This window comes from Brassica napus, chromosome C7 (assembly GCF_020379485.1).
Source record: "Brassica napus cultivar Da-Ae chromosome C7, Da-Ae, whole genome shotgun sequence".
NCBI classification, from domain to species: Eukaryota; Viridiplantae; Streptophyta; class Magnoliopsida; order Brassicales; family Brassicaceae; genus Brassica; species Brassica napus.
The window spans coordinates 1,299,845-1,325,945 of record NC_063450.1 but is presented as its reverse complement, the minus strand read 5'-3'; the positions used below and the strand labels follow the sequence as shown (position 1 = coordinate 1,325,945).

Here is a 26,101-nt window from a genome sequence, read left to right as displayed (position 1 = left end):
TGTCTTCAGTCTTGCTTAACTCCATCTGCCACAGATCCCTATCGAAATCCAACGTAGATGCGCATGGGCAATTATAAAACAAGGGTCGATCTGTTGACATGAACATGAACTTCTTTGTTAAGAACCCCTCGTTAACGACCGGCACCCACGGAACATCCTCCATTCTAACAAGCCATCCAATTGTACCAACTGCTTCTCTCGTAAAACCAGCGAAGTATTCCTCATCATCCCAGTAGAGTTTGCGAGTCATTGCATAGGTATACAACGCTCGTTCGTATCCAGCATCCGCTGCTCTTTTCATCAAAGCAAGACCTTCTTCGTGGCGTTGTAGGGCGTAGAAATACTCAACACCCTTGATGTAAAGAGTACTTGGGTTTCCGACATCGTAGCATCTTCTCAACAACGTATCACGCAAGCCTGTCCACCAAGGGTATTTATACAGATCAAACGAATAATAGACGTCAGGCGTGTCTGCCAGCACACACATTGACTTACAAGTAGATCTGAGTCTATACAGATCTTGAAAGGAATTTTTTGCGACGCAGGAGACAATCAATTGTGGATTTCTGAAGGGAGATCTAGAAAAGTCGTCTATGCCATTATAGCCAGATTGTGTTTTCAGCGTTGTGCAAATGATGCCCAAAATTCAGTAATTATAGTGAGAGGACGGAGGCAAGCGAAGGGTTGTCTATTTACGATGGTCACGCCCGTATAAGTCATTATATCGAGGAGACGCATTGACCGTATACCGAGACAAATGAAATAATGGATTTTTTATTGACCCTTTAAAACATGATTTGACAGTGTTAGGTTTCAAATGTGGGTGGGACAGTAAATTCTCGTATTAACCTCACACGTTTTCTCTACAAACCTGTCTATTAAATTTCTATAATCCCTCTCATACCTACCATAAAACAGACCACAAAAAAACTCCAACAAGTGACCCCAATAGTATGGAAGCTCACGTACTCCCAAATCTTCTCCAGGAAATTGTGTGCAAAATCATTGAGCTTGTCGGAGAGGAATCATTTTACAATCTTGGCCCTTTTCTACGGGCTGGAAAACGCGGTTACGCCCTCGCACACGAGCCCTCAGTCTTGAAGAAGTGCGATGTTAGTGAGATGGAGGACGGGTTCGTCACATGTCAAATACGCCAAGGTTGTCAGTTCCGGGAGTTGCATCTCAAGTGTGTCAGTGCTGGCAACAGAAAGGCAATCTACTATGAAGGTCTCCTTACAGCACCGAGCATAGGACTTGAGGAGAGTATTAAAATATTGGAACCAAATGTCCCAATGCATGGATTCTCAACCCTAGCTGTCGCCATATTCAATGTTTGTCTTGGCAACGACAAGGAAGCGAGCAAAGTGTTTCAGCTGTTCGCAGCATATCACCATGACCTTCGATCGGATGATACTTCTGAAATGGGAGAATCCATAGAGAACCAATTGAAAGCCTTTGGAGCGGAAGACCTGAACTGCAACAAATATGGGGAATCTTTTAAGTTTCCGGATGATGGCGTTATCAAGACACCCAGGTGCGTGTATGGCCATGATTAAGCAGACAACTTAGAAGGTGATTGTAAAAACTGCAGGCTATTTTGGATTTGCGTTAACATTTCAAACATCCTTTAAATATTATTGACAGGGAAATCTCTCTGGTTTTCTCCTATGTCATTTATGTTTTAACATCTGTCGTTTCCTCCCAAATGTAGTTCCTCGATCCCAATACTACATATAATTTCTGTTGGAACAATACCTTTGCAAATTTAAATAACTAATTCATAACTAATTCATAGGTTATAACACGTTTACAACAGATGTTGAGATACCAAAATACAAGCTTGCAGGACAAATTAAACATCTCTTCACATATTTAGAAACCCGTTAATGATGTCTTCCTCTATTTCTGCATTTTTGCCCAAATCACTCTGGAGGTGCGAGATGGTCTTCTTCAATTCCATGATAGTCCGCTTTTGTTCAGAAATTTCGTCTCTAGCTTCAATCAGAGCTTGCTTTTGCCATCCGAAAGGTTCTTCCTCATCGCTCCATTGGAAAAACCCACAATCAAGTGGACTCTACAAGATAAACGAAATGAAAACCCTTTCGATAAATAACAACACAATACTATTATTCTCTTTGATCAACCGTTAGTATTTCGGCTGGCACTTCAACATCCTTTGGATCCGGAACAGGAAGTATGATACCCCTAACTGTTTCAGCCCATGTCTCTTTGAGATGGTGTTTGCAAACAAACATGGTGTACTGCATATTACGGCAAGAAGCAGCAGCAATGGCATGTCGGCATGGCAAACCAAGCTTTTGGAATTCGAAGCAAGTGCAAGTTCGTTTATCCAGATCAACCGTGAAACCAAAATTAGTTGGCCTGTGCGTAACTTCGAATAACCAAGTCGAACATGGCATAACTAGAAGGCCCGTTGACAGCACCAGCTGTTCGACAAGTATCTTTTGAATATTATCTGGAACATTTCCCTTCATCTTACTGATCTCGGTGCGTCTGCTCACATACCATGTACACAGCTTCCGGTGAATAAACTCGAACAATGCCATTATAGGACTATCACGAGCGGGCAGAAGAGCATTATTCAACGATTCAGCAGCGTTAGAAGTCATCACGTTAAATCTCTCCCCTTCGAAATGTGAACGTGTCCATAGCTTCTTGTCGATCTTTTCCAAATAATCCCAGCATCTCCAATCCGTCAGTTTAATAAGCTCCATTATCTCCTTAAACTCCGAAACTCTGAACGCATCCCAAGCTCTGCCAACCATTGCTTTCTATTGCAGCCCCTTAAACTTATCATTAACGTTACGCTGGAGGTGTACGAGACAAATACCATGGTGTGCACGTGGGTACCATTTATCTTTCGTTGCGAAAATTGCTGCGCATCTATCTGATATTATACTTAAATCAGAACCATCCTCTACAATAGTAGATAACCTCTCGAAAAACCATGTCCAAGATTTTGTGTTCTCGCTTTCCACTACTGCGAAAGCAATCGGGAATACGCGGCTGTTAGCATCTTGTCCGCTGGCACTTAGCAAAACACCTTTGTACTTTCCAAACATGTGGGTGCCGTCCACCACTAGCACCTTCCTAAGGTACTTCCATCCATCGATGCATGCTTTCCGGGACATGAACGCATACTTAAACCTTGTTTTTCCTTCTTTGTCTTTTTCTGTTTTAATATCGGTGATTGTTCAAGGATTTGCTAGCTTGAGTACATGGAAGTACTGTGGTAGCATCTTGTATGAATCCTCCTCTGTTCCTTGCGCAGATGCAATCACTAGTTCTTTCGCTTTCCAAGCTTTCCAGTATGAGCATGTATAGTTGAATTCCGTTCGCAACATTTCCGGAAGTTCCATAGCACGCGGCCCAGAGTAGAGCCTCTCGTATTTCGAACGCAATAGAGCTGCAAGCACTTTGGCTGTACCATGTTTTTTATACTTCCCTCTAATGTCGGCTACGCATACATGATTCAGAATTGCCTTTTTAACCAGATAAGTTGGAGAATCACCGAGTTGAACAGCCACTACTCTCCACTTGCATTCTTTTTCGTAGCATTTCGCCGTGAGTCGGCGTTTGCAATGCACGAGCTTAAATGTGCACACCTTCGCAATTGCGTAGATAGCCAACGTCAACTTGCACTCCGCTTTGTGCTTGAACGTCCTTCCCACGTATATGTCAGAGTCCTCCTTGCTGAAGTCAATGTCAAGAGGGTTGCAGCTGCTTCCATCCAATTCATTATACACACCATCTACATCATTATATCCATACATATCTGGACTTGTATGCCTTTCATGAATGCTTCTCCACCCTGAACTTATCTAGTTGCGGTGACATGAGGATCAACATCGTCCTCATCTTCGAGCTCACGGTTGTGCGTGTTATATTGTTTTGGGGGAGTTTCGGGACATATGTCACCACTTTCAACGGCCTCTGTTGCTTGATTGGGCGCACAACCAACGTCTGTAGGAGTACCACTCACATTATCAGCCGGGACATATTTCAAGGTTTGTCCCAAAAACCAGCGGAATAACCAACGGAGTAACCAGCAAGGTTATCCATCGATGAGGATGGAAGATGTTACTTGTTTCTTCTGTGGAAGGAAAGGCCACTATGCATCGTCATGTCCAAACAGGCCAATCCATGCGACCCCTCTCGCAATCTGAGCTCCTCCTAGCCGTCCAGCTATTGAGCCAGCACCAAAGAAGCAAAACCTAGGAGGTAGAGTTTATGCCTTAGGTGTAGAAAACCCAGACAATGCACGACCGTCAAGCGGTCCCATCACAGGTATTGTGGGTGCTTAACCTCCACTTTTTATTGAATGGAAATTTAGTTGCTGGAATCTAGTTAGTAGGCTGGTTAGGTATAGATTGCTTGATCGCTAGGTTGCGCGTTTAGAAATTTAGGATGATGATTGATTGTTGTGAGAATTTTGATTAGTTTTTGTGATTGAGATATTGTTGATTTGGTTACTGTGGCAGGAACCATACATGTTTCTGGTAAACCCACACATGTATTGTTCGACTCGGAGGCAACACATAGTTTTGTGACCCCTGAAGTAGCTGCCCGGTTTTGGGATTGTTTTGTGGTTGACAGGATAGATGTGGCCGTCTTGACCCCCGCAGACTGAACCCTTCAAGCAAATCAGTGTATCAAGAATGTTCCATTGGTCATTCAAGGGAAAGAGTTTGTGGCAGATCTGTTAGTCGTACCTTTGAAAGGGTACGAGGTAATCCTTGGAATGGATTGGTTATCGAGCTACGGAGTACAGATCGACTGTGGAAAGGGAAGGTTGTTGTTCGGCAGAGGTAAACGACCAGAGATGGTATACTATGGAATCAGTCCTAGTATGACCGTGTCTTTGGTAGCAGCAATGAGAGTACAAGATTAGTTTCAAGACGGGGAAGTATATTTGGTGACCTTATCGGTTAGTGGAGGAGCCACTAATGATGAAGTTAAGGTCGAAGACATAGAAGTGGTCCAAGAGTTAGAGGATATCTTTGCACCACTAAAGGAATTACCTCCACCTTGGAGTAATCCCTTTACCATTACTTTGGAGCCTGAAGCAAAACCTATAGCTAAGGCACCATATCGGATGGCACCTGCGGAGTTGGCCGAGCTAAAGAAACAATTGGAAGATCTATTGGAAAAGGGATTCATCCTGTCAAGCTCTTCACCTTGGGGAGCTCCTGTGCTATTTGTGAAGAAGAAGGACAGAAGTATGAGGCTGTGTATCGATTATCGTGGTATCAACAACATCACGATAAAAGATAAGTATCCTCTTCCGAGGATAGACGAGTTGTTAGACCAACTAAAGGGAGCTAGTTAGTTTTCGAAGATTGATTTGGCATCAGGGTATCATCAAATTCCTATTGCCAAGTCAGACATTATGAAGATGGTGTTTCGGACGAGGTATGGGCAGTACGAATTTGTAGTTATGCCCTTTGGTCTCAAAAACGCACCTGCGGCTTTCATGCGTTTGATGAATGAAGTGTTTCACGACTATCTCGACAAGTTCGTGATCATTTTCATTGATGACATCCTGGTGTACTCGAGAAGTAAGGAAGAGCACAAAGAGCATCTGAGACTTGTTATGGAGAGGTTACGTAATCAGAAGCTATTTGCCAAGTTCAGCAAGTGCTCGTTTTGGAAGAGAGAGATAGGATTTCTGGGTCACATAGTATCAGGAGAGGGCGTGGCTGCTGATCCAGAAAAGGTCCAAGCCATACGAGAATGGCCTCGACCTACCACTGTGACAGAAGTGAGGAGTTTTCTCGGACTTGCGGGCTATTATCGGAAGTTTGTTAAGGACTTTTCCTCCATTGCAAAGCATTTAACTAAACTTACCGGTAAAGGAGTTCCTTTCTTATGGGTGGAAGAAACCGAGAAGGCATTCAAGAAGTTGAAGGAAGCCCTCACGACCGCACATGTGTTTGCTTTGCCCGAGCAAGGTAAACCTTACACGGTTTACACGGATGCTTCACGAGTTGGGTTAGGTTGTGTTCTTATGCAAGATGGGCGAGTCATCGTGTATACCTCACGACAACTACGTAAGCATGAGGATAACTATAGTACACATGAGTTGGAGTTAGAGGCCGTGGTGTTCGCTTTACGAATTTGGAGATCTTACTTGTATGGAGAAGAAGTGGAGGTATACATGGACCATCAAAGTCTTAAATACCTCTTCACTCAGCCAGATCTCAACCTGCGCCAGCGTAGGTGGATGGAGTTTGTGGCAGACTACGACATACGGATTTGCTACCATCCTGGTAAAGCAAATGTTGTTGCGGATGCCTTAAGTCGAAGAAAGTTGGACGCAGATTTAGAGAAAGAAATGGAGCTGTTGAACCAGGAGTTGAAAAAAGTGAAGTTGGTCATTTTGGAAGGGCAGACAAGCGAGCCATTGGGACTTCAAGCGGTGAATCAGGCCAGCTTGATTCAGAGAATTAGAGAAGAACAACTTAAGGATGAGAAGTTACTGAAGATTACTGAAGAACTCAATGGACAAGCCGGGCCAAATAATGCTGGATACTTTTTGGCGAAGGATGGAACTTTGCTAATCTATGGAAGGATCACGGTTCCTAAAGGACAAGGGCTGAGAGATGAGATACTAAGGATCGCACATCATTCTTTACTTAGTATCCATCCTGGAAGTTCGAAGATGTACCGAGACGTGAGGAGATACTATCATTGGCCGGGCATGAAGAGGTCAATAGCACAATGGATTGCTCAGTGTGGAACCTGTCAACAAGTTAAGGTGGAACATCAAGTTCCAGGAGGATTGTTGCAGATTCTTCCGATACCTCAATGGAAATAGGACTCTATTTCCATGGATTTCATCACCGGATTACCTACTGCTCCAGGAAGATCGAACAACTCGATATGGGTGATTGTGGATAGGTTAACCAAGGTCACACACTTGTTGCCTATGCGGGACACTGATAAAGTTGAAGTTTTGGCCGAGCTGTACATCGACCAAATCGTGAAGTTACATGGTGTACCCACAGACATCGTCTCAGATCGCAATCCAAGGTTCACGGCATCATTCTGGGAAGCACTGCAAGAAGCCTTGGGAACTAAACTGTACAGAAGCACGGCATTCCATCCAGAAATAGATGGCCAAACGGAAAGGACCATTTGGACCACCGAGGACATGATGCGGATGTGTATTCTCGATTGGGCAGGAACTTGAGAGGAGCATTTACCGTTGGTTGAGTTCTCGTATAACAACAGTCATCATTCGAGCATAGGGATGTCACCTTATGAAGCGTTATACGGAAGGCCATACAAGACGCCTATGTGTTGGACGGAAGTGGGCGAAAGAAGAATGTTTGGGTCACCTATTGTTCTGGAGACCATGATTAAACTGGAAACGATTCAGGCCAACATGAAGAAGGCTCAGGACCGTCAGAAGAAGTACGCAGACCAGTCGGTCAGATTCATTGGTCCGTACAAGATCATCGGGAAAGTTGGTGAGGTAGCTTACCGATTGGATCTGCCAGCAGATATGCATCTACATCCAGTATTCCATGTTTCCATGCTTCGGAAACATATACGGGATCCAAGTGCTGCTGAGCCCAAGAGAATTGAGGAGTTGGAGACAAACCTTATGTATCCGGAAGGACCAATCAGATTAGGAGAACGGCGTATTCGGAAGCTCAAAAATCGTGAGATTGCTCAAGTACAAGTGTTTTGGGGAAGACAAAACAGGATTCATGTTACTTGGGAGAATGAAGCGAGATTTAAAACCGATCACCCAGAATTTTTCCGAGAGGATGTTGTAATGGAAGAAGGAGGCCCCTCAGAGCCTTAGAATTCGAGGACGAATTCTGTTAACGGGGGGAGAATGTAGAAACCCTTTAAAAAAATAATAATAATAAGAATGGTCGAGTATCCTTTGGGTGGTCGAGTCGCGGACGATCAGATTGTTCTTGTCTGAACCATGAGTCAAGTATGCCACTAGACAATGGTCAGAGAATGTAGTAGATTGATTCAAATGATATTTAAAGCAAGACACTTTAGGAAGCACAACAGGAAGACCAGAAATTGGGCGAAAAACCCTAAATTTCAGTATTCCGAAATTTTTCGAAGAAGCCGAAAGCTCGGTAAATATTTTTCCTCAAGATCAGAGTCCCAGTATGGTTTATTAAAAATACTCAGGCCATCAGAACGGGCGAAGAAAAATATTTGGGATTTATCGCAGGCGAAAATTCACCGGAAAGGCCGGAATCGGCCGAATCGACCGAGAAGCTCGAGGTGGCTTGATGTGTATGTGTTCAGGACGTGGTGGCAGGATCTTGACAGTGTGTGTGTCAAGGGAATCAGGAGGTGTTGCAGTACATGCAACCTTGACATGCAAGTAGACATGTGGAGCACGAGGTGGAACGGCCAAGCACGAGGTGTTGCGATGCATGCGACCGAAGCATGCGGCCAGCCATGTGTGAGATGGGGTGTCGACCTGCATGCACTTCAGTCATTCATCAGGCCATCTGGACGTGGGTGTGTCATCCTGCATGATACTGAGGCATGCAGCCAGCCATGTGGAGTACGAGGTGTCGCGATGCATGCGACCGGGCCATGCGGCCAGACATGTGGAGGACATGGTGTCAGCTTGCAAGTGAGCAGGCCATGCATCCAGACAGGTATAGGGCGTGGTGTCACCTTGCATGTGAGCAGGCCATGCTGAAGGACAAGTGGAGCACGAGGTGCCGCCGCGCATGCGTCCGGAGCCATGCGAAGCGACACACGGGCTGCCACACGGCTTGCTCTTGATTGGTTGTTGATTCCTATAAATAGACCACGACCCCCTCTCATTTCAACCCATCCAGAACACATCAAACCTACTTCAATACATAAAGAGAAAGCAAAGAAAGAAAGATCGAGTTTCGATAGTTTTCGAGCGATTTAGGCAGTTTTTGAGAACAGTTACTCTGCCGATTTTGAGTCAGCACTTGGAGAAGGTTCTGTTCAAGTGAAGAGAGATCAGTTCTAGTGGAGACCAGTTCAAGTGGAGATCAGTCCAGACGTGGGTCTACTTGTGAAGGTCGGGAAAGGGTTCGGAACGCAGAAGTCGGGTTTGGGGTCAAGGCCACGGTCAACCAAAAACTGTGAGTTATAATCAATAGATTGCTGAGTTGTTTTCATGCAGGGTCCCGTTACTTGGAAATTGGATAATGGCAGGAGGCCGGGTCTAATTGAGTAACGGTTTGACTAGTTAATAATTGAGGTTATGTTGATTGAGTTGATAGCATGCTTGTTATTGCTTGAGAACCGTAGTAGCATGCTAATGGTTAGGTTGATTGGTTAGTTAGCGAATGCAGAATGCTAGATGATATCGCTAAGTTGTGGATAGTTAGGTATTATGGAATTAGTCTTTATGCTAGATTCTGGAATATGATTGATTGTGTTAATTTGCGATTAATACTAGGAACCTTGTGTTATTTTACCGGGTTTATTATTAATCATATATTGGCCATATAGCATTTGTGTAACCCACACTGCTAGGCATGTTTGAGGTAGATGTGTTGATTTTGTGGTGACTATTACTAGGAACCTTGTTTTATACTACCGGGTTTAGTATTAGTCGTATATTAGCCGATAGCATTTGTGTAACCCACAATGGCATATTGGGGTGAGTTAGTGTTCCTACAGACCTCGTACCCGGCGGGTTCAAGGAAACCCCTTATTCGCTGGATCGGGAAGACTCAGATAGACGGGGTCATGGCCTATGGCTGAGTGATTACACGACGGTGTAATGTGGCAGTGACCCAAAGGACTGTGGGCTGTCGCGCGGTGACCCGAAGGACAGCGGGCCGCGGTCGGTTGAAAGTTCCTTCTTCTGGCCTTTGTGGTACGAAGATAGGATATTGCCGATAGTGAAGCAGGAACATAACGTCACCAGGGCCCGAGTTTGATATATATATTATATCGTGTTTTGGGTTGTTAAACCCTGGTTTAAATCGAGTTTGAGTTTGGTGATGAGCTAGTAATTAGCATAATGCTAGTTATCTTGCTATCTTTTGCCGCTGCGTATTTCAGATATTGCTTATTGTTATTGAATTGTGTTGTTAGGTGAACCTCTCGCTTTAGATTGTTTGGGGTGGGATAGCGAGGGGTTGTATAGGTTAGTTGGGGATTGTAACTCGCTGAGTAATGCTAGATTACTCACTCCTCACTCGTTGTTGTTTTCAGGTGACCAGTAGTGAGCTTGTCGAAGGCGCGGGAGGCTAGGCTGGCTGGTGTAGATTTGCATCTTTTTGCTTAAGATGCTTTCAGACTATAAGTATGTATTTTCGCTTTCTTGGCATGCCACCACTTGTATAATATTTTGTGTATTGTAAACCAGATATTATATAAAATAAATAAAGCGAATGTTTTGTGCAAATGCCTTGTTATTCTGATATTAGCTTGTCCGAGCTAACACAACGTCAGATTAGAGTACGGGTTGAGAAGCCTTAGGCTTTGGTCTGACGGGACGTGTTAGTGGGTGGCCTGGCCTAGTTACGAATTGCACTTTTTGTAACTTTGGCTTGATTGCCCGTTAACCCGTCTTGTAGCTCTCCTGAACCTTGGTAGACGGTCGGGCCGTCGGTCATGTTCTTGTTTTATTGTTGGCCGGTGGTTCGACCTATGCCTAGAACGGTTCCGGGGTGTTACAGTCGGGGTCGCCATTACCATCATACATCTTGATGCTGGGGAAGGAGAACTGTCTAGGCATCTCGACTGAGGCGATTTCCTCCACGAAGGGGGTATCGGCGTAGAAATCTGGGTTGCTCCTCTGGATTGCGGGAGCTACTCCTGGTAGGCGTTCTACCATGGAATGCATGGCGTCAAATCTCTTAGAGAAAATCTGCTCCAGGTAGGCAGTTATGGTGGACTCTGTTGCTGCAGCCCTCTCGGATGCTACCTTCTCGGGTTCCGGCTCGGAATCGCTCTCTTCCAGGTCGTGAATTTGAGGATTCTCGGTCCCTTCCCGAGTTGCCCCAGCTACTCCCGATAGAGGAGGTGTATCGGTTGTACCTTCTCCAGAGTTGGGAGTGTTCAGGTTTCCCATGGGCCGAATTCGGGTATTGAGACGACGCTTCTTGTTGCCTGCCGTGTTGAGGGCTTGGTTCTGGTCCTGGAGAATAGTGTTCTCCGACTGAAGCTGGCTTAGCTTCTCGGCGCTTTGCTCCAGCTGTTTGGAGTGTTCGTCAAGTTTCTCCTTCAGACCTTGAACTTCTGAAGAGAGGCCGGGTTTGCTCTGGTAGTCTCCCGAGCTCGGTGTATGTCAGTGATTTGGCCTCGCAAGCCGTCTATTTGCTTTTGAAGCTCAGCTGTTGTTTGAGCAGCTTCAGTTGGTTTGCCGTGCTCATCCATCGCCATCATCACGTAGTTAGATTACTCCCCTCCTTCAATCGCCAAACTGTTAGGGGATTTTTGTGTAGGCTCTTTATGAGTACTACGGAACGATGGACAAGCTAGTAAACTAAGGGTATTCGTCTGTATTTTTTGAGGATTTAGAGAGGATAATAAAGAGATAGGCTTGAAGAGACTTTTATTTGATAGAACAAGCAAGAAAAAGCGAGGTTACAAGGTATTGGGTAAGAACCCTAATTCTAGTCTCTAAGCCTTGGAGAAGTCAACCCTTGCTTTAGGGTTTTAGTAGCTCTTATATAGTCGTCTAGGAGTCGGTTCCATTAGGTTAAACTCTTCCATATTCGGAAATATGGAAGGTTCTCCTTATCGGAAGTTTTCCATTTCTTTGAAGGGAGCTCGGTTCCAGGGACCGAACTCGAGATTCCTTCTAGCGGGGACCTGTAGTGTTTCGTTATCGGGGACTTGAGGGTCTGGGTCCTGTCTAGAGGCTGGAGGAAATGATACCGGGGTATTTTTCTCCAACAACACATATATGGGTCAATTAGAAAAAAAAAGAAAATGAAGGCAAGATTTCAGAATCTAACCCTAAAGATACATACAATACTATAACATATGTTACCAAACTCTAAACCAAAGGCTCATGAGCCAATATACATTCACTCATCTATGTTGAAAATAATTCAATTTCAGATGAACTAAATTTACATCACTAAGAAATATTTATTATACATGATTTCAATTTTTTACCCATCAAAATATTTTTTATAAAATTAGAAAATTATTTTTAAGATCTACAGAACGAGAAGACTTACAAAGAAGACATCGTAGAGAAGACTTATTGTAAGTCTTCTCTAACGGAGGGTTATAATGGTAAAATTGAATAATTTTTTGTTCATAAGGGGGCGTTGTAATTTCACAAGGCTTTTGGATTACTTTTGCATTTGTTTGAATTTGAGGTACACTTTTGTATTCAAAATCAAGTTTTGAGTGGCAATTCCCCCTTAAATTAAAGGGTTGTGGAATAGCCATATTTGAGAGATAAATTAGTTAAGTAACATTGATTTTGATATAATTCAATGTCATACATTTATTTGTATCATATTTTATCCGGTTATGCCCCGTCGATTAAAAGGTTTCCAGTTGCAAGTGAGAAATTAGGTGACGTTTTTCTCTTGGTGAAGTCATCCACGTATACATTTTTTAACCACATACATATGCTCCGCGTATTCTATTCCATATCATCGAAATAATATAAGATTATAACCCCACCTACAACCTTTAAATACTAAACATATTCCAACTATAGTTATCCATAATCCCCCATAACCCCTGAATATTACACCCTAAGCTCAAATAAGTAACCCTAAACCCATGTCTAAACTCTAAACCCAAATATAAACCATAAACCCAAACAGAATGGAACAAAATAAATAACATAGTACATAATGGTGAAATTATGAAATCTATGTGATTGCATGTAAGAAGTTAATGATGACCCCAATCATACCCCTTCATCTTCTAAATACTAAACCCTAATCTCTAATCACTAAACCCTAACCCAAATATGAACCCTAAAGCCAAATATCAAAATCTAAAAAGTACATATTATTATGTAATATTAAATTATATTATGTAATATTAAACTATACAATATAGATCAAAATACAATTTTTACAAATACATGTAAAGATAGTTAGAATTTAAGAAAATTACAAACTATATTTCTAAAAAAAATAGAACACTTTTTATTAACCAAAAAATGGAATAGAACATGATAAAATAATATAGTAACAGAATAGAATGCATAACAAAATATACATTTATATTTTATATGCACATAATAGAATACAATAATAAAAACTGTTCATCTTCTCCCACATACAACAAACATTTCCTGTAAATTCAGATACGTATATGTTCTAGTGTCTTCGCTACTGTCACAAACAAAGCCTCCTAAACCAGTTACTTCCTCTACAAAACTTTCCGACAAAGTAGTACATAACGTCTTTGTCGCTCAAAATGAGAAATCTATTCACTTTTCCAAATATCAGCAATAACAAACTTATTTTGCGAGTGTGTGTGAGCAACAAAGAACCACATTTTTATCTTTCACAATCAATAATCATTAATTAATTTTTTTTTTTCCTTTGAAGGTTGAGCCGGTGAAAAGGAGGGCTATTACAGTATTATTATATAAATGTAATAGTGTATATAGGAATGTTAGGGAAATTGGTTACTCTGTGAATTAAGCTTTTTTCATGTCATACAACCCAATTTCCCTTAAACTAAAAATCCATTTTTATGGGACCATGAGCGTACATCTCAAAAAAATCGCCTATGCCCCTTTCCTCTTTAATGAAACTTGAATATCCGATTTTACCTTTTTGTATTTTTTGAAATTATTTTTTTTTAAGTAATTTTGAAAATTTCAAATTTTAAAATTTCAAAGTTCAAAATTTCAAAATTTTAAAATTTTGAATTTTCAAATATTTAAATTTCAAATTTTAGTTATCTACGTACAACTGATCAAATTTCGTTATACTGACATAGTTTTACTGAGTTGAATTGAATTTTACTGAGTTGTACTGAGTTGTATTAGTTCTACTGAGTTGTATTGGTTCCACTGGGTTATACTGGTTCTATTGTGCTATACTGGTTCTATTGTGTTATACTAGTTCTAATGAGTTATACTAGTTCTACTGAAAATATTGGCAAAGTGGGTCACTTTCGAGTTTATAATTCGGGCTTTGGGCCGCGCGAAGTTTTTATTCGGCAAATGGGTCGCGTGTATTTGTGACCCTATGCAACTTGAAAGCAAAAGACGAAACGATCCTTTCTCCAGCTGCGGAATATCGGAAGTGCCACTCCCCTCTCGTACGTGAGAATTTCGGCGACTTTCCCGGTTCCCGAAAAACCCGGGTCATTAACTTCGTCGTCTTACCTACACTGGGCGGTAAACGACCTTCTGGTAAATTCTTTTACTGTGAAAGTCTGAGAGGACTGTTCGACTTTCGACCTAGATCCACCTGTATTCCCTAGCCTGTCGCAGCCGTTAGAGAATCTTCCCCGGCGATAATTAGACCCCAGACGACGCCTGCAGTGATGACGAAGTCCAAGCTAAGTCAGAAAACCGTTCCTCGTCGGACCAGATCCTCTGGCGAGGAGCTCCCGGAGCGCCCTCTTGTGAAACAGCAGCGCTATCCGGGTATGTGTTTCGTCCACCTCCGTTCATGTGGATTCCGTCTTTGCATGTCATCGGACAGATTCTTTAGTAATGATTAGTCTACACCGTTTTGTGTTCGAAGCAATTTATTTGAGTTATCGATTTTTGTTCTATTTGTAGATTCTGGATCTGAGGACGGCCCCGTTGGTGGTGATTCCTCAGGGGGACAATTCTCTGATGGGGTGCCTTCATCTGTGTTGCCCCGGAGACTGTTCGTATATGGTGCGTACCCGACAAAGTTGCGAGTAAACATCTACTCAAAATCACACGTCATCGGTTCTGTTGCTGCTGCTCTAAGGGGGACGGATGCGATGGACACTTTGATGGCTTCCCAGTTTCGGGGGCTGTTTGAGCTTCCCGTTGTACGCTGCCAGAACTCTACGAAGCTCATCGACTGCCTCCTCAGCCGACAGCTAGTTACGGCTCGCAGACACGAGTTCTGGTTCACCTTCGGCCCAATCCTCTCTGTGTCTTGCTGGATGAATTCTGAGACGTTACAGGTTTGAACTGCGGAGCTTTCGATGTTCAGGATTCGGAAGCATCTGAATCTGTTCCTCCGACGATGTGGAACAAGCTCTTTGATACGGCTGTCGGTAAGTTAACAGTCCTGAGTGTACTGCGCATGTTGGGAAATGAATATCTAGCTGTGGAGAAACGGATCCTTTTGGCTCTGATCGCGTTGGTTGATGGTGTTCTCTGCCCCAGTAGCAAAGATCTTAAACTAACGCCCAGGTACGTTGAGATGCTGTCAGACGTTGAGAGCTTTTTAGCGTATCCGTGGGGTCGAGAGTCGTTCTTGACAACCGCGCCGCGTTTCCTGCCTCCCCTTGTTGTCGCACCAGGTGAGAATCCACTGCAAGTGATGCGTGATCGGCTATCGCAAAAGACAACAGTTTGCTATGGGTTTCCAATTGCTCTGCAGTTGTTCTTATTTGATGATGTGCCTCTCCTATTGGAGAAAATTCCCGACGCAGGGAACACCGCCACTTTCATTGATTCCCCCGGAGCTTGCTCTTCTCCGTCGACTATTCTCACAGTCAACGAAATAGTCGCTGTCGAGGAAGACCCAGACGTAAGTTTTTTTTCCCTTTGTTTTAAATACAGCGGATGCAAAAATACAGTGAAGTAAAACGGTTACGGCTTTTGGGGTTAACGTGTCTTCCATTGCTTTTTGCCTGTCTGCAGCTCTCTGTCCACTTCACCGTGATTCCTGATGAGGAACGGCTGATGTTGGTGGACCAGAATGAAGATAGGCAAGTTACTTCTTTGGTGCAGAAGTTGCTTTGTGGGGAAACATTCAAACCTGAGGACTTTCCAGGTGGTGACCAGTCGTTTTCCCCAAAGTTTAAGGTTCCAGACGCTGCGCAGGAGGAGGGAGCTTGTCCCACTCCCGTACGCCAGAGAAATTTGCGACCGCGTAATACAGTGCCCATTGAAGTTGAAGATATTTCTTCTTCTGGAAACAGCGGAGAAGAGAATCATCAATGCTCAGAGAGGTGTACGCATGAAAATTTAAAACATTGGATATCCCAGCGTTTGAGGGGATGGAGAACAGTATTGAAGAGTTGCGGACACTGATTTGCAAGAGTTTGGGTCTGCCCGAGGGGAGCAAACGCAACGCTAGGAAGAGGAAAGCGATGGATGATCCGCAGGTGCGTCGCACTCCGTCTCCTAATGATAGTATTGTGAGTGAAACCGAGGGACGAAACAGGAAGGGGAAAAAAGGAAAACGGTTGGCACTCGGCTTGTTGGGAAAAAAACGTTGCCTCGGCGTCGATCTGGAGGTGGAAAGGAGGTGACAAAGGTTGTACGCCGAAGTTCTTTTTTCGCATAATATACAAATTCGTGGTCATTTACTGTCCTGACACCTTTGCCGTTTTCCAGGAAGTGAGTAGAAAGAACCCACCCTCATCAGAGAGAGAAAGTGGTCACCAGAATGATGATGATCATGCAAAAGAAAACGAGTCTGACAATGCTCGTTTTCCACCATCCGGCGGAAACAAAGGCGATCAGGTAATGTGATAGATAGTTTTATTGTTGTGTTATTGCTTAGACTTCTAACCCAGCGCTGGGGGGGATGGTCAGCAGCAAGAAACACAATCGAATGCCCTCGTCCTGTTTGGAGATGTATTAGATGTTGAGCCTGAGTCCTATGTGTTACCAGCAGAGGTTCGTTTGCATCTTAATTAGTTGTGTATTGTTTGGCTAAGTAGTGGTAATAACAATAGTTGTGAATATTTGCGGATTTCTTCTACCTTCCAGCATGCGGTAACCTCCCCGGGGGCATGGCAGAAAAGAAACCCAACGTACCGGTATGAGCAAGGCTCCCCAGTCGCATGGGAGAAAACAAAGCCGAACTGTTACAGTTCGGTTGGTAGTGTACGCTCCTTTCATCCTTCATGGGATGGAAACCCCTCCTCGAAATCTAAGGTTGCATCCACCGGAATTGAAACGTGTCTGCTACTGATTATATCATAGACAGTAGTTATATCTGTCACATTAAGTTTGGTCTGTTATTGTTGTACATTACATGAAGTGCGTTATTAACGGATTTAATGCAGGAAAGAAGTGCTCTAGAAGGTTGGGAGGGCCATCAAAAATGGGTAGGTGCTCCACCGGTGGGCTATGAGTCCGGTCAAACATCAAATCAGAATGATAGAGAGAGGCTTGAACAAGTCTCTGCTCCTATGGGGTTTGTTGAGGCACTTGTGAAGGAGATCAACTCTGAAATCCCGGGGGCGGACGAGGTAGTTATATCTTAGGCAATGGTTTAGGTCTGTTGTTGTTCGACAATTCTCAGATAGCGTAATTAACTGATTTGAAATTTCAGGAAATAAGGGCAACGAGGGGTGGGGAGGGTGCACAGCCAAAAGAAAACGAGTCGGTGGCTGCTCGCATGACACAAACGGCCGGGATTGACTTTGCGCAGGTGATGTGCATTTTATTATTGGTGTACACATCTACATTTTATTTTTGGTGTACACCTATTGACATAGGTTACTGACTCTATCTAGAAAATGGGTGCCGAAAACGGTGGTGAGTCCGGTCAAACATCAAATCAGAATGATGGAGAGAGGCTTGAACAAGTCTCTGCTCCTATGGGGTTTGTTGAGGCACTTGTGAAGGAGATCAACTCTGAAAGCCCGGGGGCGGAGGAGTTAGTTATATCTTAGGCAATGGTTTAGGTCTGTTGTTGTTCGACAATTCTCAGAGAGCGTAATTAACTGATTTGAAATTTTAGGAAATAAGGGCAATGAGGGGTGGGGAGGGTGCACAGCCAAAAGAAAACGAGTCGGTGGCTGCCCGCATGACACCAACGGTTGGAATTGACTTTGCGCAGGTGGTGTGTATTTTATTATTCGTGTACACATCCACATTTTAATTTTGGTGTACACCTGTTGACATAGGTTACTGACTCCATCTAGAAAACGGGTGCCGACAACGGTGGTGAGTTCGTTGAGGAGGATCCTAACGGTGGTGAAGAAGCGAGGATGGCAGACAAACAGCCCCAATCTGTTGACTCAATTGAAACATCAAATATGGAGTTTCCAAAGCCTGTGGAGGCGGTTGGAAAAGTTGTTCCTCCCAAGGCGGGTGTTGAGGCAAGTGTTAAGGAGATCAACGCTGAATTACAGGGGAGGGAGGACGAAGAGAGATATGACAGTTGTAAAGACGACATGTCCACTGTTAGCCAGATACAAGAGAACCCACGTGATCTGTGTGGTGAAACGGATGCGGACTCTGAAGATGTGGGCAGTGGTGGTAAACGACATCGCATGAGATCCAGAAAGATTTCTGGAGTGTACACCCCTGACCCAAGGGTGAAAAAGTTGTTTAAGAGCGAGGAGAAGGTTGAGTATAAGCCCATTGCCAAAACGAATCGAACACAGTTTAAAAAGTTTGCTAAAATTTTGAGGGAAAACCCCGAGCAGTAAGTTTCTAACTCTTTTTAAGGTTATATACATACGCTCGTGCATAAGTTCCTGATTGTGGGTTAAATTTGCAGGATGTGGGATATCGCTACCGGTCACTCTGTGTGTAATCACTTCTTCCTTGAAATTGCTGAACCGGGGAAATGAATGTCTGACGAGGTACTATTAAGCTCTGCGTCGTTGTCACATTATACCTTTGACAGTCACCTTATGTAACTAATATTTGTTACATATTTTTTTGGGACAGCACATGCATGTGATAATGAACATGTTGTGGAGGTGTCGCGGGATTTATCTACAGAAGGAGAGGATGGTGATCTTGGATCAGTACTTTATAAAAACCATTCAGTCAAACTGGAGTGCCTTTAGCGCATACAATGATAAGCTGCAGTTCGAATGGGGGAAAAACGTAGCACAGTATGTGACAGGAAAGAGCAAGGGGCAGAAAATGAAGTTGGGACTTGGCCGCGATGTCGACACCGTGTACACCCCGATGAATTGGGGTGGAGATCACTGGGTTGGTCTCTGCATTAAGCTGACTGAAGGTCATGTGACGGTATTTGATTCCTATGTTCCTCATACTGAGAACGAGGTTGCGGAAGGACATATGTGTTCGGTTGTACAGTCGTTGCCTTATATATTAGAAAAATATGCGGGGCATAAATGCTATAAGGTGAAGGAAGGTCTTCGAATTTACTCTTGGAGCCGCGCAGAAGGTATTTATCACAACAAAAGGGGTGGCGACTGTGGGGCATGTGCTGCCAAGTTCATAGAGATGCATGCTGCCGGCTTAACGGAGGAAATGAGTCGGATTACCGACGAAGATGTTGACAGATTTCAAGAGCAGTATGCAATGGACTGCTATGAAGAATTCGTGGGCGATGCTAAAGTAAACAATGAGTAAACTTGAAGTTGTTTTCGTTGTCAGAATGTTGTTCGAACCCAATGGTACTTATGTTTGTGTGAACCAAATGGAACTTAATGGTATATTTATGGTGTGTTTGTGTGATTATGTGTTTATGATCATCGAGAAACAAAAAAGTTTATCGGTATTGACTTTGGTATTTGTAGATATGTACACCTGAGTTAAAACACTGCACACCAACTACATGTGTTGACTTTGGTAGACTTTGTAACCTCGTACACCGTTGTTGTAATGTTGTTGTAACTACGTGAAACGTTTTGTTTGGTTTTTAAACCTCGTACACCGTTGTTGTAATGTTGCACACCAAGTCATAGCTGTTCATGGTAATGGTTTATGTAAAGACTGTATAGACCAGTATTTGATTTTGTCTTCTTACTTTCGAAGGTATACATCATTGAACAAAATGATTGCGAATGTTATTGTGTTATAATTAGAATTTGTCATGATGTTTGATTGTAATATATAAAGTCACATCATTGAACAAAATGAACTACATGTATTGTCGGTGGTAGGCCTTGTAACGTTTGGTGTACAATATAAAGTGAAACGTTTTGTTTGGTCTTTAAACATCGTACACCATTGTCGTAATGATTCACACCAAGTCTGACATTTCACATCAACCATATGTATTGACTTTCTTAGACCTTGTAACGGTTTTTGTATTATATTATGTAAAACGCATTGTTTGGTTTTTAAATCTTGTACACCGTTGTTTTAACTGTATAAGTAAAGAAATGATAGACCGATGTTGGAGTTTGTCTCCTTAGCTTTGATGGTATACGTCACTTTCCAAAATGACAGCTAATGTTATTCTCGACAACGGAATTAGAACAATGCTTAATGTGGTAAATGCATTACAACAAATATTAATTACTGCCAACTGTCGAAGGGCGGAACACTCGTGGCGCAACGAAAATCCCGGAGGAAAAGACCAACCTCTTTTATCCAGAAGCATCGGTTACACATGTCTTCAGTCTTGCTTAACTCCATCTGCCACAGATCTCTATCGAAATCCAACGTAGGTGCGCAGGGGCAATTATAAAACAAGGGTCGATCTGTTGACATGAACATGAACTTCTTTGTTAAGAACCCCTCGTTAATGACCGGCACCCACGGAACATCCTCCATTCTAACAAGCCATCCAATTGTACAAACTGCTTCTCTCGTAAAACTAGCGAAGTATTCCTCATCATCCCAGTAGAGTTTGCGAGTCATTGCATAGGTATACAACGCTCGTTCGTATCCAGCATCCGCTGCTCTCTTCATCAAAGCAAGACCTTCTTCGTGGCGTTGTAGGGCGTAGAAATACTCAACACCCTTGATGTAAAGAGTACTTGGGTTTCCGACATCGTAGCATCTTCTCAACAACGTATCACGCAAGCCTGTCCACCAAGGGTATTTATACAGATCAAACGAATAATAGACGTCAGGCGTGTCTGCCAGCGCACACATTGACTTACAAGTAGATCTGAGTCTATACAGATCTTGAAAGGAATTTTTTGCGACGCAGGAGTCAATCAATTGTTGGATTTCTGAAGGGAGATCTAGAAAAGTCGTCTCTGCCATTATAGCCAGATTGTGTTTTCAGCGTTGTGCAAATGATGTCCAAAATTCAGTAATTATAGTGAGCGGACGGAGGCAAGCGAAGGGTTGTCTATTTATGATGGTCACGCCCGTATAAGTCATTATATCGAGGAGACGCATTGACCGTATAACGAGACAAACAAAATAATGGATTTTTTATTGACCCTTTAAAACATGATTTGACAGTGTTAGGTTTCAAATGTGGGTGGGACAATAAATTCTCGTATTAACCTCACACGTTTTCTCTACAAACCTGTCTATTAAATTTCTATAATCCCTCTCATACCTACCATAAAACAGACCACAAAAAAACTCCAACAAGTGACCCCAATAGTATGGAAGCTCACGTACTCCCAAATCTTCCCCAGGAAATTGTGTGCAAAATCATTGAGCTTGTCAGAGAGGAATCATTTTACAATCTTGGTCTATTCTGCGGGCTGGAAAACGCGGTTACGCCCTCGCACACGAGCCCTCAGTCTTGAAGAAGTGCGATGTTAGTGAGATGGAGGACGGGTTCGTCACATGTAAAATACGCCAAGGTTGTCAGTTCCGGGAGTTTCATCTCAAGTGTGTCAGTGCTGGCAACAGAAAGGCAATCTACTATGAAGGTCTCCTTACAGCACCGAGCATAGGACTTGAGGAGAGTATTAAAATATTGGAACCAAATGTCCCAATGCATGGATATTCAACCCTAGCTGTCGCCATATTCAATGTTTGTCTTGGCAACGACAAGGAAGCAAGCAAAGTGTTTCAACTGTTCGCAGCATATCACCATGACCTTCGATCAGATGATACTTCTGAAATGGGAGAATCCATAGAGAACCAATTGAAAGCCTTTGGAGCGGAAGACCTGAACTGCAACAAATATGGGGAATCTTTCAAGTTCCCGGATGATGGCGTTATCAAGACACCCAGGTGCGTGTATGGCCATGATTACGCAGACAACTAAGAAGGTGATTGCAAAAACTGCAGGCTATTTTGGATTTGCGTCAACATTTCAAACATCCTTTAAATATTATTGACAGGGAAATCTCTCTGGTTTTCTCCTATATCATTTATGTTTTAACATCTGCCGTTTCCTCCCAAATGTAGTTCCTCGATCCCAATACTACATATAATTTCTGTTGGAACAATACCTTTGCAAATTTAAATAACTAATTCATAGGTTATAACACGTTTACAATAGATGTTGAGATACCAAAATACAAGCTTGCAGGACAAATTAAACATCTCTTCACATATTTAGAAACCCGTTAATGATGTCTTCCTCTATTTCTGCATTTTTGCCCAAATCACTCTGGAGGTGCGAGATGGTCTTCTTCAATTCCATGATAGTCCGCTTTTGTTCAGAAATTTCGTCTCTAGCTTCAATCAGAGCTTGCTTTTGCCATCCGAAAGGTTCTTCCTCATCGATCCATTGGAAAAACCCACAATCAAGTGGACTCTACAAGATAAACGAAATGAAAACCCTTTTCGATAAATAACAACACAATACTACTATTCTCTTTGATCAACCGTTAGTATTTTGGCTGGCACTTCAACATCCTTTGGATCCGGAACTGGAAGTATGATACCCCTAAGTGTTTCACCCCATGTCTCTTTGAGATAGTGTTTGCAAACAAACATGGTGTACTGCATATTACGGCAAGAAGCAGCAGCAATGGCATGTCGGCATGGCAAACCAAGCTTTTGGAATTCGAAGCAAGTGCAAGTTCGTTTATCCAGATCAACCGGGAAACCAAAATTAGTTGGCCTGTGCGTAACTTCGAATAACCAAGTCGAACATGGCATAACTAGAAGGCCCGTTGACAGCACCAGCTGTTCGACAAGTATCTTTTGAATATTATCTGGAACATTTCCCTTCATCTCACTGATCTCGGTGCGTCTGCTCACATACCATGTACACAGCTTCCGGCGAATAAACTCGAACAATGCCATTATAGGACTATCACGAGCGGGCAGAAGAGCATTATTCAACGATTCAGCAGCGTTAGAAGTCATCACGTTAAATCTCTCCCCTTTGAAATGTGAACGTGTCCATAGCTTCTTGTCGATCTTCTCCAAATGCTCCATTATCTCCTTAAACTCCGAAACTCTGAACGCATCCGTAGCTCTGCCAACCATTTCTTTCTGTTGCAGCCCCTTAAACTTATCATTAACGTTACGCTGGAGGTGTACGAGACAAATACCATGGTGTGCACGTGGGTACCATTTATCTTTCGCTGTGAAAATTGCTGCGCATCTATCTGATATTATACTTAAATCAGAACCATCCTCTACAATAGTAGATAACCTCTCGAAAAACCATGTCCAAGATTCTGTGTTCTCGCTTTCCACTACTGCGAAAGCAATCGGGAATACGCGGCTGTTAGCATCTTGTCCGCTGGCACTTAGCAAAACACCATTGTACTTTCCAAACATGAGGGTGCCATCCACCACTAGCACCTTCCTCAGGTACTTCCATCCATCGATGCATGCTTTCAGGGACATGAACGCATACTTAAACCTTGTTTTTCCTTCTTTGTCTTTTTCTGTTTTAATATCGGTGATTGTTCCAGGATTTGCAAGCTTGAGTACATGGAAGTACTGTGGTAGCATCTTGTATGAATCCTCCTCTATTCCTTGCGCAGATGCAATCGCTAGTTCTTTCGCTTTCCAAGCTTTCCAGTATGAGCATGTATAGTTGAATTCCGTTCACAACATTTCCGGAAGTTCCATAGCACGCGGCCCAGAGTAGAGCCTCTCGTATTTCGAACGCAATAGAGCTGCAAGCACTTTGGCTGTACCATGTTTTTTTATACTTCCCTCTTATGTCGGCTACGCATACATGATTCAGAATTGCCTTTTTAACCAGATAAGTTGGAGAATCACCGAGTTGAACAGCCACTACTCTCCACTTGCATTCTTTTTCGTAGCATTTCGCCGTGAGTCGGCGTTTGCAATGCATGAGCTTAAACGTGCACACCTTCGCAATTGCGTAGATAGCCAACGTCAACTTGCACTCCGCTTTGTGCTTGAACGTCCTTCCCACGTATATGTCAGAGTCCTCCTTGCTGAAGTCAATGTCAAGAGGGTTGCAGCTGCTTCCATCCATTTCATTATACACACCATCTACATCATTATATCAATAAATATCTGGTACTTGTCTGCCTTTAATGAATGCTTCTCCACCCTGAACTTGTCTAGTTGCGGTGACATGAGGATCAACATCGTCCTCATCTTTGAGCTCACGGTTGTGCGTGTTATATTGTTTTGGGGGAGTTTCGAGACATATGTCACCACTTTCAACGGCCTCTGTTGCTTGATTGGGCGCACAACCAACGTCTGTAGGAGTACCACTCACATTATCTCTGGCTTTCGTCAATACTTCTTCACCCTGAAATGTGGCCGGCTGGGGAATAGGAGTGTCAACAACAGCATCATCATCATTATCTTCAGTCACCCGGGTGTGTTCGTTTTTAGATTGAGGGGGCGTCACAAGAACAACATCAACACCTACCTCGGTCTCTGTTACTTCTGTGTCCAATCTGGAGGGTGATCCAAGATCTCTTGCTAGATCGGTGATTTCCACAGAAGAATTGTTATTTTTGGATATATATCCACCTCCACGTGATTGTTGCTTCTTACCACACGCCGATTTTGCAGCCCCTGTGCCACCAATACTGCCAGGACGCCGAATACCCTTCCCACCAGACTGTCCACCACTTCTTCCTTTGCCTGGACCTTCTACAAAATCGTCGTCGTCGTCCGTCACGCAATCGTTTCTACAATAATCATGCCAGCCATTGTAGTCGTAATCGCTATCATCGCCTTCATCTTCTGCAGCAACATCTTCGTGAGCTCCTCCATTATTTCCATTCTCCACTGAAACTTGTTCAACACTTAGCGTTCTCGTATCTTCAATAAGACAGATTTGTTGAGGCAGATAATCTGACGCCGTTTTTACTGCGTCTCCTTCTTCGACTTTGCCTTCCTTATTCTCTCTATTATCCACTGCCAAGTCATCTCCACAAACATTCCCCTTCTCTTGCTCGCAATTCTCTGAATTAGCCCTACTCCCGTCGTCAAGAGTTTCTCCGCTTTTGTCTTGGTCCTTTGACGTCGCAACCATGCCGCCACACTGAGAGTTGCGTTTGTAGCGTTCTTCGATTTGCTGAACTTCTATCAAAAAAGTAACATCTTCATCAGGAGTTCGAACGGGTGCAATCATTTGGATCCGTATTACTTAAAGCTCAAACTCTGTACCTTCGCCGGTGTTGGTCCTGATTTCCTTACTGCCTGTGCCACCACTACTTGACCCGACGTTCCGACCACCGCTAATTGTTTCCATCCTTTTCAGTTATGGTGGATAAGCATCGACGGCCTCAGAGGATGGGAATATCTTCTTATCGTAGGGTTGCTTCTTTTAGTTGTACACCAGTTCTTAGCTGCTTCTCACCATTACCCAGTTAGCGTTTTATAACATATTAGTATAATTAATATTACCACAAATATCAGAAAACAGTGAACGGCGGGAAAAGGAATGGTTAATATTACCTTTAACCTTTGCTACCGGTCACCCAAAAAAAAAAAAAAATTTCAAACTCACACGTGTGAAAACCTCTGGGCCGCTTGGGTCGCTAAGTCTTAGGGTCGTTTGGTCTGGGTCACTTTCAAGAGTTTCATGGGTCACGGCCCAGAACATTACGGGTCATAAGGCCAAATTCGTCACCGATTTATTTCTCTCCCCCCTAGCGGCCCGTTTCGACAATAAAAACTTGCAGCGACCCACTTGGCCAATTAAAAACTTGAAGTGACCCTATGTCACAAGCGACTCTAGTTCTACTAGTTCCACTAGTTATGTCGAATTCGACTGAGTTCTACTAGTTATACTGCGAACTACTAAGTTAGTTGTATTGAATTTTTCTGAGTTCTGATGGTTATACTGCGAACTACGAAGTACTAATTAACCCAGATCTGAAGATGAAAAACAATAAAATCCTAAAATCAAAAACCCAAAATCTTCTTTAACACAAAACTAAATAAAAAATATCTAGAACAAGACAAATCGTAGAAGAA

General features: G+C 43.1%; 3 protein-coding genes across 3 annotated transcripts; 1 reads left to right on the top strand and 2 right to left on the bottom strand.

Moving 5' to 3' along the window:
* Nucleotides 1-1,864: 1,864 nt before the first annotated feature.
* On the bottom strand, nucleotides 1,865-2,786 carry LOC106404223. Its single transcript, XM_013844959.1, has 2 exons — nucleotides 2,145-2,786; nucleotides 1,865-2,074 (listed from the first exon to the last, which is right to left on the bottom strand). The coding sequence occupies exons 1-2, from the start codon at nucleotides 2,784-2,786 to the stop codon at nucleotides 1,865-1,867; spliced, it is 852 nt and encodes a 283-aa protein (XP_013700413.1).
* A 16,016-nt stretch (nucleotides 2,787-18,802) lies between these two features.
* LOC106404221 lies at nucleotides 18,803-19,438 on the top strand. The gene has a single exon (XM_013844956.1). It carries the CDS (start codon nucleotides 18,803-18,805, stop codon nucleotides 19,436-19,438), a length of 636 nt encoding a protein of 211 aa, XP_013700410.1.
* A 2,839-nt stretch (nucleotides 19,439-22,277) lies between these two features.
* Nucleotides 22,278-24,137, bottom strand: LOC106355136. The gene is made up of 3 exons (XM_013795143.2): nucleotides 23,819-24,137; nucleotides 22,559-23,703; nucleotides 22,278-22,487 (listed from the first exon to the last, which is right to left on the bottom strand). The coding sequence occupies exons 1-3, from the start codon at nucleotides 24,135-24,137 to the stop codon at nucleotides 22,278-22,280; spliced, it is 1,674 nt and encodes a 557-aa protein (XP_013650597.2).
* Nucleotides 24,138-26,101: the final 1,964 nt, after the last annotated feature.

Coding starts and splice junctions, on each gene's coding strand:
- LOC106404223 (XM_013844959.1), bottom strand. CDS start 2,786: ATGGTTGGCAGAGCTTGGGATGCGTTCAGAGTTTCGGAGTTTAAGGAG. Junction 2,075..2,144: donor TGCCAGCCGAAATACTAACG/GTTGATCAAAGA, acceptor TTTATCTTGTAG/AGTCCACTTGATTGTGGGTT.
- LOC106404221 (XM_013844956.1), top strand. CDS start 18,803: ATGTTGTGGAGGTGTCGCGGGATTTATCTACAGAAGGAGAGGATGGTG.
- LOC106355136 (XM_013795143.2), bottom strand. CDS start 24,137: ATGGATGGAAGCAGCTGCAACCCTCTTGACATTGACTTCAGCAAGGAG. Junction 23,704..23,818: donor AAAAACATGGTACAGCCAAA/GTGCTTGCAGCT, acceptor CATACTGGAAAG/CTTGGAAAGCGAAAGAACTA. Junction 22,488..22,558: donor TGCCAGCCAAAATACTAACG/GTTGATCAAAGA, acceptor TTTATCTTGTAG/AGTCCACTTGATTGTGGGTT.